The 14,984-nt window shown below is 35.5% G+C and overlaps 1 protein-coding gene across 1 annotated transcript; it reads left to right on the top strand.

Annotated features, from left to right (window-relative positions):
• Positions 1 to 11,842: 11,842 nt before the first annotated feature.
• On the top strand, positions 11,843 to 14,466 carry adra2db (adrenergic, alpha-2D-, receptor b). Its single transcript, XM_051092419.1, has one exon. It carries the CDS (start codon positions 12,047 to 12,049, stop codon positions 13,424 to 13,426), a length of 1,380 nt encoding a protein of 459 aa, XP_050948376.1. The 5' UTR covers positions 11,843 to 12,046; the 3' UTR covers positions 13,427 to 14,466.
• The last annotated feature ends 518 nt before the right edge of the window (positions 14,467 to 14,984 follow it).

Raw genomic sequence — 14,984 nt, 5'->3', positions numbered from 1 at the left:
GTCTTATAATCAATTACAGTGTACAAAAAGAAAAAAAAAATGGCAGCAGCTGCATTTGTATGACACAATAGAGCAAGTCCACAATACCAGGATGACAGAATTAAGAAATTGTCCACATAATATTGAATTAAGCTTTAATATTTTATTAGCTAACCAAACTCAAAGCTTCCGCCAAGAAAAATGATCAAGCATATAGCACTGACTTAAGTTGCCCTGAATGAGTCTGAGCTGTGTAATAATTTAATTTAAAGCACAGCCACCACAAATTTTATTTATTTTTTTACTTTTTTTGGGGGGTGCTTTTTATGCCTTTTATTGTGATAGGACAGTAGAGAGATGACAGGAAAGAGCTGGGAGGAGAGAGGGGAGCGGGATCGGCAAAGGACCTCAAGACGGGAATTGAACTCGGGTCAACGCTCTATATGTCATAACAAGATCACAACATAAATAACATCATAACAAGAAATAGTTTAATAGCTACGATACTGGGTTTGAAATCAAATGTTTGCATAGTTATGGCAGAAAACACTAGCATCTAACAATGCCTTGGAAAAAAACAATCTTAAAAAATAATGTTTATGCATAAACCCAAATAGGAAATAAAACAGTTATCAAATAAGCATGTGTCCTGTTCTGTGTCCTAAACTCCTGAAACATTGGTGTCTCATTTTAGAGCAGTCAATGCAATTTATGAAAGAAGTCAATTAAATCTGTAAGTGGGGGTGGGTGCGTGAAAAAATTAAGATGTAATCCCCTTTGTAATCACTGGCATTTTTCAAAAGTAACTGTAATTTAATTACACATTTTTCTCAGTAACTGTAACTAATTACAATTACTTTTATTTTGTAATTAAATTACGTAATTCCGTTACATGTAATTAGTTACTCCCCAACACTGGTTGTGATGCATATTGGATTGTTTTATATTTTCAGAAATCATAATCCCAACAGATGCTAAGAAAAAAACAACTTAAGTGGAAGTTTCTGTAATTAATCAATTCATAAACCACAAACACAGAAGAAAACACTTAAATACAAATAGGTACAGGTATGCCAGACACATCTTTTTGTGCGTTAATGACATCAAGCACAGACCTAACTGAAATCATGTAAAGGATATGTGCTAATGAATTTACATAATATCTAAACCAATTCAGCACTGCCATGTAAAAGGAATACAGCCTTTTCAATAAACTATGCTTGAAATGTGGGATGTAAAGATTTGGTGACAACACTGAAACTGTCAAGCGATAATCCTGCCATAAGCGCAAACACACTCCCACCTGCTGAGGGCTAAATATAGTTTCATCCCTGACATCTTCCACATCATGATACACTTAACTAGGGCTAAACCTTTCATGATAGAACATCAGTAGTCTGAGAGCTTGAGGTCAGGCTGAGGCCTTAAAGAAACCTTGATGTTATACAGAAATCACATTAAGCACATGCAAAACAAAATTAATATGCAAGCATTATCACCTTGATTCAATATGTTTATGTAAATCAAACATTTTAAGTTATATTCTGAGATTAAGGTCTTTTCTGATTTATTCATACAAACATTATAAAAGAATTACTCAATTTTTGTCTGAAAGTCTAATTTCCACCATATCTCAAACCTCATAAACTCTAGCTCCTCAGTCTTGCTAAGGGTCATTTCAAAGCTAGCATGTAATGCATCCTAAATACACACAATTAAACAATGTTTTCACGCTCTTTGCATAATTCGAGAAAATTATAGCTTGACTGGAAATTGCACAATATAATTTCCATCAGGACATATTAACCTTGGGTTTCCTTTGTTTTCTTCACACATCACAAGTTTTACATTTAATTTCAAGCACTTCACTGTCATGTTTGTCTCCTTGGTAACCAATACTATGTAAAGTAATCAGCATGATGAAGTAATGAAATTTTAGCAATTATTTTTTACATGTATGTATTTTTAAATAGGGTATTGTGCATTTACACAATACATATTAAAATGAATATTGTTTGTTGCCCTCAGATTGATTAGATTCATAGTTTTTTACCTTTCTTTGAAGGTCTGAGTCTGGGAATATAAAATCTACACAAATAATTTAGTAAAAAACATAGTAAATATAAATATTTAAGACAGTTAAGTGTTTCCGAAACAGTTTTATGTGATTTTATATAACAAAAAGTTCAACAAACACTTAATATCAAGAAGCAATGATGTGAATTAAAGAATGTTTCAAAAATCCAGGCAATATCTGATCTAATAGTAGTATATTTCACCAAGCCCCAACTATTACAGTTCTATAATTTAAAACAAATCAGAGATGTAAACATTTCTTTATGATCCACATGTGCCTAATTGAATCCACATCATCCAGTTAGCACCTACATGAATTCCAAAGCGTCATTTCTCAGCAGCATCCTCATTTAGCAGCGTGCGCATTGAAATCTGACAGATGCTTTTGCTGCATTCACTTATCTGAGCATTGCAAGGGTTGCGCTTGTCAAATGTTCTATCATCTTGTGTTTCTCAATCATCTCGCTCCCACTTCCGCTGACTGTGCAGATGTATGCCAGAAAGCTCTCCAATGCAGTGACTTAACGCTTTGAACTGTAGGATTCATTTAAATGACTATGATTGAGAGATCCCTGCCAAAAGCTATTGAATGGCTTTCAATAGCACGCAAGTGTCAGCATTATTAGCTCTTTCAAGAAATCGAACGCCTCGGGTTATATAAATCAAACACTTGATAATTATCTCAGCGCAGTAGGAAAGGAGTCTGGTAATGTTTTCATTTCCCATCTCTAATGAGTAGGGACTGAAGGTCAAGGGAGAAAGGAAAGGTTGTAATAGAAAAAAGATCGAAGTCTTTCATCATGTGCTTGCAGTGATGCTCATGGTATGGCATATGGCATATAGCTGGCATGTCTCTTACTCATCAAGTCTTCCAGCCATATCATATTTCATATTCACTTTTAATTCATATTCATCGGTGGATGACGGTTGTGCTATGTAATTAAGTAATATAGACAACTTGTTTAAATACACTTGACAAGTTCAAAAGGAGTCTTATGTTGACTTTATGTTACTAAGCTTATTGTGGGTTGTAATGTACTCAAACTTGGTGGATAAAAAATCAACAAACAGTGTACAAGAGTACAATAAACAGAATAAAGCAAATAAAGTGATTAATTATTGTTTACTGCGACTCTCCTTGTTTGAAATGAAGAGGATTAAGCAGCTCTTGTTTGTAATTAGCTTATTGGAGTCTGACGACATTCTCTAACGTGGAAATGTCTATTGTCTCTAATCTCTTTCATCAGTTGCTTTAATGAAATGATTCATGAGCGACTTTTTGCATTGAACATCACTATTCAATAAACCCTCTATGCCTATTTTTATTCATTATAACATGACTCTCAGGAATGCGTGACTCTGATTGGTCAATTGTGAAGGGATGGTGATAGTAAAAAATGGGAGGACAAATGCACTGAGCTTTGTGGTGCTCATGTATTATCAATTATTATTTAATGTATTTTTTTTTATTTAAAGCATTATTAAATTCAACTCAAATCAATATTTAAAGCCAGATATTTACTTATTTGTCACTTTATTGGAAGATTTTTACCAATGTTATTACAACTGCACAACTACGAATGTTGTTTGCTCAAGTGAGAGATCAGGATTTCTTTTTACCTTCTCTCAGTTTTTCTTTTAAAACAAAGGAGCTAGATGCTTAAGTCAAATGCGAACAAAGAAACTGCCTGTGGATCTGAATCACAAACTGAGAGGGCTCTGGGGATCCCTTCAAGCTAGGAATTTGCCACAGGGGCCACGTTTTGACCTTTGACATGAAGCTGTGACAGCCCTGATTGTCCAGATTTTCTTTTCTGTATCTCATTTAATAATTCAAGGTAAACAGGGTTGTTTTTTCCTTTGTTGTGTCTCCCTGTTCAATTCTCACACTCACACCCCCACATTCTCACCTCCGATGAGCCCGCCTCTAGCAATAAGAGCATTGTTATAATTACATTTACCTCTTTGCATAACATAATGTGAATGGCCAAGTATGTCTACAAGCTATATTGAGGAATGCAAGCAACATTGGGCAGACAAACAGAATGGGTCATTAAATGTATTACTCACCCTCATGTCGTTCCAAACCTGTAAGACCTTTATGCATTTTTGGAACATAGATTAAGATATTTTTGATGAAATCCGAGAGCTTTCTGACCCTGCATAGACAGCAATACAACTGACACATTCAAGGCCCAGAAAGGTAGTAAGGACATCCTTAAAATAGTCCATGTCATATCAGTGGTTTACCGTTAATTGTATCAAGCTACAAGAATACATTTGTGTGCAAAGAAAACAAAAATAATGACTTTATTATACGGACTATACCGTTTCAGTCTCCACCGCACTTTCACGAGAGTGGTGCATCTGACACAGGAGTCAGCGTTCTGATGTAGAACCCAAATGTGCTGGGTCAATATCACCATAGAGTGCCTTTCATCTCTCACAATACTCAAAAATTTTGGTCATAATTTCCCATTCGCTTTATGTCATGTCAAAAATAGTAGACACTAAGTACTATAGAAACATATTAGCTGAGCTCAAACTTTTTTAGATAATTATGGGCCATTATTCGCTAAATAAGATATGTCCACCCTGTCATGGACATCTGGTTAAAAACTGTTCATTGCAATATTAAGATGCAAATTTAATTTTCTGAAAGGTATATTTAAACAGGGTTATTTGTTTTTTCAGAAAAATACTAAAAGATTTTATGTATACCATGTGTTTTTAAATAAATTCATACAATTTGCAGAAGTATTTTACTTATTTGGAGAAACTGTGATATTTGGATATTTGCAGTTTTTTGTTTGCATGTTACTGCCCCCACACCTAGCTACTGAACACACTGGATTATATAGATATGATTGAATTATTATTTAAAATATTATTTTAAAATATCGAGATGACAGGTTTGAACAGAACATGACGGGGTGGGCACATAAAGCAGAACGCACAAAGCATGACAAAATATGATAATGAAACATTTATTCAATTTTGAAAAAAAAGTATATAATAATAATAATAAATAATATAATTACATTCTCAATCACATTTATATACCACAGTTATATACATTTATATATTTTGAGCTTCAATTAGCATATTAGCTTACAACAAACTGTGACTAGCTAAATAGTTGGTCTGGCTGTTGAAGAAAATTTGGTGTCCGTAGATTTTGAAAATACTGTATTCTAATCAAAGGGTATGCCGCAGGGTAGACATGTTAAGCTTAGGAAAAGCAGGTAAGCAAACTCAATTTAAAATTCACCAACTTACTCACCTCAGCCATTGAAACAAAAAATCTGTTGTCCAGATGTCACTAAAGGGTATAGCCTTTTCTTAAATGGGAGGATTCCCCAATATGACAGAGTGGACAACCATTCAAGGGACATAAAAAAATATTGTTTTTATTACCAAATGATCAATACGCTCAAGTCGAATAATCTCTTATTTAACAAAATATTAATAGGAGAACAAAATGTTTACATTTTATGATTTGACTATATTTTACTCTCATTCAAATTTAATGAGCAGCGCATGGGACGTAGCAAAATAACATGCATCCTCCTTCACGAAAATATCTAAAGAGTCAAGTAATGCTTTTGTTATGAATATAAAAGCTTAGCCAAATATAACACACGCTTTTATAGTCATTTTTACGAAGATAAACAAAGGTCTTACAGGTTTTAAACAATTTGATGGTAATTTATTACATTTTTATTTTTTTTCTCTCGAAATTTCGTTTTTTGGGTGAACTATCCCTTTGAAAACAGAAAAATAATGGCTGTTGCATTTAGCCTTTTCCAGCATCTGTAGGGTCTCTCATGTCATGTGGAATTGCAGTTTATTTGCTGTCAGCCCATGTGTCCAGTCGCCGCATAATGAGAGGACACATATACCATGACACCACGACCCTGCTACCCATGATAGATGTTCCTCCAAAGCTCCACACCTTGAAAAAGCCCAACCAACAGGCCCCATTACTCATCTTCTGGACCTTGTCTGGTAAATTGAGCGACGGATTGACGCAGACAAGATGACACATGGATACACTGATTAAACACGGGCTACCTAAGCATTATTAATGCATTATGGGGGCATGACTCCTGGCATTGACATGGGTTTACATCATCTTGTGCTATCACATGGCCAAGACCTCACATCTGTCTGAAAGGACAGGTCCTGCTTCAGATCAAATAGCCATTACTCACACTTTCACATACTCTAGCTCACCTTTGGAAATGACTCTGACTTTTTCTCATGAACTGAAATTTAAAGGCCTAGAACTTTGGTTTTTTGTTTATGCCATAACTTTTAGATGGCTTTTCCATCCTCTTTCGGTAGAAATCTATTGATAGACACTTGTGTAGCAATCCAACACAGTCAGGAGTGAAATAGCTCATAGAAACAAACACTACGTACAAACTGCTAAATGTTAGTTTGACAGGATTTGTAGATCGTTGCTTTGACTTGGACGTAGAAATGAGGACAGCGATCAGTCCCAACAGCACTTCAAGGGATGACAATTAACGTAAATGAACAACTAAATCATGGTTTGATGAAGCTGCCATATATTTGAATTTTTTTCTCCCCCTTTGAAGCTTTATGTAAGCAGCCTCATTAGCTGAAGGGCAAAAACCGGAGTGGAAACCATTTTCAAGGCAGTGTTTTGTAAAACCTTGTGGATCTGTTTCCTCTAGCCACGTGTACCGATGGCTTCATAGAAAGCTACAGCTGTGATGCTGGTAAACCCACCAAGTCATTACACACACTGAGGGAGTTCAACATCCCTGAGTTCATAAACCATCATAACCCGCTGACCGTGGGGATATTCCACAGAAGACTGTGTGCTCGCCTGTGCGATTGCATGCATGTGAGCCAGTATTCTGAAAAAGAGTGAGAAATGTGTGCAGTTGCCACACATCTGAGCTTTTCAAAGAAAGCAGCAGGAATTACACATCTGTTAGACTGAGATATAAGTGCTGACACTGACTCCTGTGAACAAAGCAACCAAATAAGTACAACAGATCCCAGCGCACTTCACTCATTAAAGTGTGAACCTCCAGTATTCATTTCTGTGTATTCAAGTACAAAGTATATTGTAATATTGCATAATATTGACCTTCTCCCTGAATTACAATTAAGAGGGCTCAGCTGAATTTGTAATTGCATTAATCAGCACTTCGAAGCCAGAACATTTGCCCTAAAAGGACCATAAAGAGAGAACAGTTAATTAACCAGCAAACACCTAATGTGAGTCCATTGCTTATATTAGTAATGCAGCATTCAGGGCATCACATAATGTCTTTCCCATGTGATCTAGTGAGCTGCTTACAAAGGCAATATTTTAGAGCATCATAGGTGTTACAAAATCGCATCTTAATTATACATGTTCCTGAAGGGCCAATCCATTCAAATATGAAGAATTTGCTTTTTTAATAATGCCTGCTGTATCATGATCTAAATGCAAAATTCTAAGGCCTGTAAATTATGAACATGACCAAAACATTGCTGAAAAACTGTATAATTGTTTTAGTATAATTGTAAAAATGTCCACCTTAAGGTGGTGGTACACATGTATATGTAATCTATGTGTAATCTTTACTGATTTTTCTAAAGTAAATGTAAAATCTTTTATATTGTTAGTATTTCAAGATGAACACTAGCTGGGCTGAGGCAACTCAGGTTTATTTGATTATCTATACATTTGTTTTTTTCATGTTGAAATTTAAGTAATGAATATGATACAACAGGCTTTTCAGAAATGTTTATGTGTAAATCTCTCAATTTTTATTATTATATTGTATTGTGTTATACATTTTGCTCCTCACAAAATAAATAAATACATAAAGATTTAATTATAAAATATGAGTCTAACCATTTAAATTTTAAATATAATCATAATAAGGACAGTGGTTTTTGTCCGTTCTTAATGTCATTTGTGTTGGCGTGTGTTTTCCCTGCTGTTTCTGCTTGTTCCTGTTCCCTGTTTGGATTATATATATTAAAGCACGTTTGTGTTATTTCCTTGTCCCTACGGCTCCTTACTGCACACAACCGTGACAACAAGAGCTATTACATATTTTTATTTAATGTCTGTTATACTGTTGCATATTTTTGCTCAGTTTAAGCCTCTGAAAAAAACGGTTTTACCTCCTTAAATATGACCTCCATATTCTTGATCACAGTGTATGAATTATTAAAGCCTGATCAACAAAAATATATGCAAACATATATGCAAATATATTGTCTTAACCTTTCAATAAACTGTTTAATTTTTTTAAGCGGAATGCCATTTCAAATGTAAAATATGCATTGTGACAAAATAATAATAAAAATATAGCTGCAAGCAGCGATTATCGGGGTTCAAGCGCTTTAAGGCATTTAAGCACATATGAAAAGAAGACATTATTTAGCAAGCCTGTAACCACCTAAATCAATGATTTAAAAAAGCATTTTTGGCAAATCCAGGTAATTTACCATAGAAATGTTATTTTTTTTTAACGTTTATGACTGTTATAGCGGCAGCTGTGGTCCGATCTCCTTAAAACTTTGCATGCTTGTTTTGAAACACATGTGGCATGTGCTCACCAGGTGTGCTCATGTTTTAAATTTTCCTTTAGGCTCTATAGAATTTGGGGTAAATTTAGACAGGCCTCTTTTCTAAATGTTATAGCTTCCCTAAGGGTAAATTTCAACCTTTTTTTGATGATTATTGACCTGGAGAGTCCAGAGAATTCACTGCAATGTTGTTGTTGTTGTTGTTTTTCCCAGATTGAGCAAAAAACCTAGGACTAGTTCGCAAAAGAGGCCTTGCCCCTTTCTAATGTTTTGGTGTCCCTTTGTGAAGTTGAAAGGTACTTTTTTCTGTTTTGTGGATAATTATTGATATTTATTCTCCAGAGAATCTTCTTGCACAGATTTGGTTCAGATCAGAAAAACCTAGGACTAGTTCACAGAAGTAGATAAAAAACCCCCAAGGATTTTAATGACATAAGACACTTGAACCTGTGACTGACGGTTTAGGAGTTACGAATAAATTCATGCTTTTGTTAGCTGTAGCGCCTCCGTCAGGCCGATTGGGGTAAGCATTGGTGACGTTTTTGGCAGTGAATACTACTATTCCTCCTAATTTTAAGTCTCTAAAATTTACGGTTTGGTATGCACAATCAGTTTTATGTGGAGACTGCTGATCCTTGGCCATTCTAACCATTACAATAGGGTTTCAGCGCTTGAACTTCTAATAATCCGTAAATGGTATAAGTGAGAGGAATGTTGACTGTAAATATGCTTACTGTTAATTTAATAGTTAACATTATTTTAAGAGTTGTTTATTTTTATGTTTACTAGTATTGTGCTGTTAACTTGGCAACATGTTAATGTCAAGCTGTATTGAAATCAATTATGGGTTGAGTGCAGTGTTATGTACAGCGTTTCCCAACAGAAATCAGTAGGCAGTGGGAGCAGAGCATTATGTTTTAGAACAGAGATTTGGTGTCGTTTTCAATAACATGCACATAAAAATGAAAAACTCAGACATATGTCCTCAGACTGTTTTCTTTCCCTCAACAAAGTGAAAGTCGAGTCAAACTTTCAGTTTTTATTATTTACAATTTGCATTTAGAATGCATTCACTTACAGCACCTCCTTTGGGGAAGAAAACACACTACCATCGTCAGCTGCAAATTACTGTTTAATCTCAGACTATATTTTGTATAACACAACAACACCTCCTATTTTAATGAATCAGGTTTATGTGATTTATTAATTCAGCACCATGCTCTGCAAACACTCTCATTTTGACACTATACCAAAAGCTATTATACTTCAGTGCTGAGTGAATTTCACATTATTCAACATCACAGCTCATTATCTTTGTTGAGTAATTGTACCTTATAGATTGGCAGTAACTAATTCACGAATTCTGCTTTTTTTCCTCTCAAAATTGGTGTTATATATAAAAACACTTTTATTTTAGTTGTATTCTTAAGAGCAAAAATCCAGGGGTATTATTAGTTAGTTACTGACATCTTAACTTCTACCTAATTTGCTATTTTCAGCTACTAGTCAGTGAATCTCTACACCACTTTCGATTACTATATTCACTAGAATTACAGGCCTAATAATTGCACAGCAAGTTAACAATCACGTCTCTAAAAATAAATGAGGATATTTGTTGCTTAAGCATGTGGGGCAAAATGAAGCATCCAAATTAGCCCAAAGCACAAGCATGTGGCATAATACATATAGCATTTATCAGTTCACACTGGGAATTATATTAGCGACTAATTGACTTCAGCAGGAACTGTCACAAGATTACGGATTGTGAAAAATGCTAGTAATTATAACAGAAAATTAATGTATTCTACAATAAAACCTGATAACTGGTTAACTGTAGATTACATTACATTATATGGTAAAAATATATAATAATTTAAAAGACAACATGTAATTTTAATGTAAAATATAAATTAATAAAAAAAAGAATAAATTAATTATCTTGCAATGTACTTATAATTATTATGCTTGAACCACTGCATCAGATTTGAATTAAAATGCTACTTTTTTTTTCTTTATGTTATCAGTTATGTACATTAGGGAGTTGCAAAAAAAAAAAAAAGAGAATTTAATTATTGCGGATTATTGTGATGATTTTATCAGCTGTTTGGATTTTAATTCTGATGGCACCCATTCACTGCAGAGGCTCCATTGGTGAGCAAATGATGTAATTCAGAATTTGTTTCCAATGAAGAATTAAATTCATCTACATCATGGATGGCCTAAAAAGTACACCAATATTCACTCACAAAATGTACCTGCTGTGACATAAATAATATTATCTTGCTTCTTGCATGTTTCGAAACACATTAAATGTCTAGTGAGTGGTGCTAAAAGTGTGTTCAGTTTCATCCAAAACAAATGAACATGAATCTGGCAATGTTTTATTATGTTGGTTGTTGTACGTTTCGTGGCAGTTTGGATAGAAGGTTAATGTTAATGCAACCTTGCAATTTTAGCTTGCCTTTAACAAGTTTTTGTTCTTTTATTGTGACTCATGTATCCTGGGTCTTGTGGTGTACCAGGTGAGCTACTGAGCAAGTTTACAACATCAGAAAAGCCATATTATTACATTACATATATTACATATTATTACAAAGTATTTTCTAATCAATACCTGCCACTGTAATTATAATTTGTTTGAATAGGAATCAAAGTTGATGTGTATTACAAATGTGTTATCAGTTGTGTTCATTACATACAAATGTTATAAATGTTTGCTAATTGCAATTATATGATGCTTGTCACTGAAGTAAGTACTAGTATCCAATGATGTTTACTAGTGAAATTAAAAGAAAAACACTAGTTACTATTAGATTACTTGTTGTTGTTAAAAATAAAAGCAATAGTAACAAAAAATAGTTTACATTGCAGCATTTTGTAGTACTGTATCAATCCTCAAACTGTTTGTAATGTTCTGTAGTGTTCTGACAACCACAGCTTCCAGTTCGTTGGCAAAAACTGTATTATACAGATTAATGGAATGAAATTTTGATTAATGTAATTCCATGTACATTCATGATTTATTAAAGTTATTATAGCATGCGACTACCTATGGTTTTTACAATGCTTTATTGCTAATTAATCACACTTCGAAAGCTTGTGTAGTTTGACAGCAAAACAGTACACCCCCGAAGAGAGAGAGAGAGAGAGAGAGAGAGAGAGAGAGAGAGAGAGAGAGAGAGAGAGAGGAGGAGAGAAACGGCACAAACACTCCCATGTTTGTTCAGCGCGACACACAGGAGCGCACCGAAGACTCAAGCTCAACACCAGACATCTCTGCCGTCTGTCTCCGTGCGCGCTTCTATAGGAAACAAAACATGTCTTGGCTCTGTGTGGTTCCCCACTGCCCCATCAAAAAAGCAGCTGAAATTGATGAAAGGTATTCAAATCATCAGGGAGTTTTAAAAGTTAGCACACCATCTTTGGTATGATACGTTTGGCGTGGAGTGTTTGGTGGATCGCGCAGCGCTTCAGTTTGGATGCTACAAGTTTAAAGTCGAAGCGCGTTTTGGATGAGAATACATCTGGAAATGGGGGATCAACACCAAAGGTACCCAGAATGGATTTAACTACTATCACATTCCACTCGCCGAACTCATCCGCGGATACTAATGGCACGAGCGCGCCGAGACCCCCGCCGCATTCCCAGTACGCAGCGGTGCTCATCATTCTCGTGGTTACCGTGATCATCTTGGTGACCATAGTGGGGAACGTATTAGTGGTGGTGGCCGTGTTCACCAGCCGCGCGCTGCGTGCGCCACAGAACCTCTTTCTGGTTTCTTTGGCGTCTGCTGATATTTTGGTGGCCACTTTGGTTATTCCATTCTCCCTAGCCAATGAAGTGATGGGCTACTGGTACTTTGGAAGCACCTGGTGTGCCTTCTACCTAGCTTTGGACGTGCTCTTCTGCACGTCATCCATTGTGCACCTCTGCGCCATAAGTTTGGACCGCTACTGGTCGGTCACCAAAGCGGTCAGCTACAACCTAAAGAGAACCCCGCGGAGAATAAAGTTTATGATCACAGTGGTGTGGGTCATTTCGGCCGTGATTTCCTTCCCACCGCTTCTCATGACCAAACACGACGAGCTGGAGTGCTTGCTGAACAACGAGACCTGGTACATCCTCTCCTCCTGCATGGTGTCGTTTTTTGCGCCTGGTCTCATAATGATTTTGGTGTACTGCAAGATCTACAGGGTGGCCAAACAGCGTGCGTCCACCGTGTTCGTGGCTAAGAACGGGATGGAGCGACAGCCTTCGCAATCCGAGACCTGCTTTGTGCGTAAAGGCAAGTCAGAGATGGAGAGCCCCAGCAGCCACAGCTCAGGCAGCCGAGAGCGCAAAGGCGAACTCGACGACATCGATCTTGAGGAGAGCAGCGTCTCCAACAGGCAAAGAAACTCGCGCTTCGCCAAGAGTAGGAAGGTGGAAGGAGCACACGCGTGCCCAAAGCAAAATGGACGGCTGTCATGGGCATGTAGCCGCGCGTCGGAGCTCGATCAGGAGCCGAAGGCGCGTCAGTTGTCTTTGTCCAAGTCCAAACTGGCACAGATGAGGGAGAAGCGCTTCACCTTCGTGCTGGCAGTGGTTATGGGGGTGTTCGTGCTTTGTTGGTTTCCTTTTTTCTTCACGTACAGCCTTCATGCCATATGCCGAGAAAGTTGCACAATTCCGGATTCTCTATTTAATCTCTTTTTCTGGATAGGTTACTGCAACAGCTCTGTGAACCCCATCATTTATACCATTTTCAATAGAGACTTTAGGAAAGCTTTCAAAAAGATAATGTGTCAGCATTCTACACGCACGTGAATGCGCACACATATGTATATGGGTCAATGACAAATAACAGTGTCAGTGATGATTAAGAGAGGAATCTTTTGAATATAATATAATATAATATAATATAATATAATATAATATAATATAATACATCTGCCTTAAAATGTCAAGTGGCGTAACCATAAAATAAAGCTATTAAAATTATTTTTTGCACATTATATACATGTAGATAAATTATATAAAAACGCTTTCAAATGGTTTGCAAATAATATTTGTATTATTATATCATGAATTTTGATTTATAAATATCATAACATTTTTTTAGGCTGACCCCATTTGACCTAAACAAATCATCTTGACTTTTATGGTTTTCTTGTCACATGAAAACAAAATCACTTTCTGCATGTTGGCTACAGCACACTGACTTTGTTTTTATTTTATTTTATTTTATTTTATTTTATTTTATTTTATTTTATTTTATTTTATTTTATTTTATTTTATGAAAATATAAATAAAATAAAAATATCCAGATGGTTACACTGCTTTGACATTTTATTTCTTTAGGCCAGATTCTGACTTTTAATTTAGAAATTAGATCATTTTATCATAGAACAGGTGTATTGAAGTAGGAATTGCATTTTTGTTATATTTTGGAAATTATTTAATGGATCCTGATCATTGACCCATATATAATAAATGTGTTGACATGTAAACATCTTGTTTACCCATGTATGAGTTTGTCTGTGTGCTTTGTAAATAGTGTTACGGGATCTCTAAGCATTTCTCTTGCTTGTGCACCTGTTTTGGACTGTAGTGTATTCATATTTGAGATTTTAACTTAAAATACACAATATGTTTATTTCCTCAGATAAACAAGGGCAGGTTACCTGGTCAAATGTGAAAACTCATTTAAAGACCACACATGGCATGGCAGGCCAATTAATTATGTATTATTTATAGGAGAACATGTTCTTAATACATTAAAACTGGATCGAAACAGCTTGGATATGACAGACACTTTCATTAAATTGGTTCAGTGTACAAAGACATTAATGTGGGACATTATAATAAAGTTTTTGAACTGACCAGTCAGTGTTTATGAAATAAACATTTAACTGTTATATCTCAGAATATCAGAATCTATTATAATTAATTCCCGGAAAGAACATTGGAAATGTTTGCTCATTAGAAGCACATGTTTTTCAGTCTTGTGACGACAATGCAGACCTGAATCCTTGCCGCTGTCCTCGGTCCTGATGGGCTTCAAAGGCCTGTAAAGAAAACCTGGAGGTGAATTTGTGTGATCCAAAAGGCTTTAAATACATGCAATATTCATTTTTCCTTTCCTCCCAGTATGATAATGTTAAATTAACTAGATCAGTCAAAGGCTGCTTAAGATGGCAAGCATAACTAGGTTTTTAAAATCTAAATTTGATTACCCTAATTTAAATGTAATTTATATGTTAATGCTACAATAATAATATAATAAAATGTCCATAGCATTTAAGTCTCAGCTGGGCTGAACAGTTACACAGAGTAGCTTATCAAAGATTATATGATAGATCACATTTCGTCAGCTGGCAAGTCT

This window comes from Labeo rohita, chromosome 21 (assembly GCF_022985175.1).
Source record: "Labeo rohita strain BAU-BD-2019 chromosome 21, IGBB_LRoh.1.0, whole genome shotgun sequence".
NCBI classification, from domain to species: Eukaryota; Metazoa; Chordata; class Actinopteri; order Cypriniformes; family Cyprinidae; genus Labeo; species Labeo rohita.
Note: the sequence above shows the minus strand (reverse complement) of the source record. Positions and strands in the feature narration are given on the sequence as shown.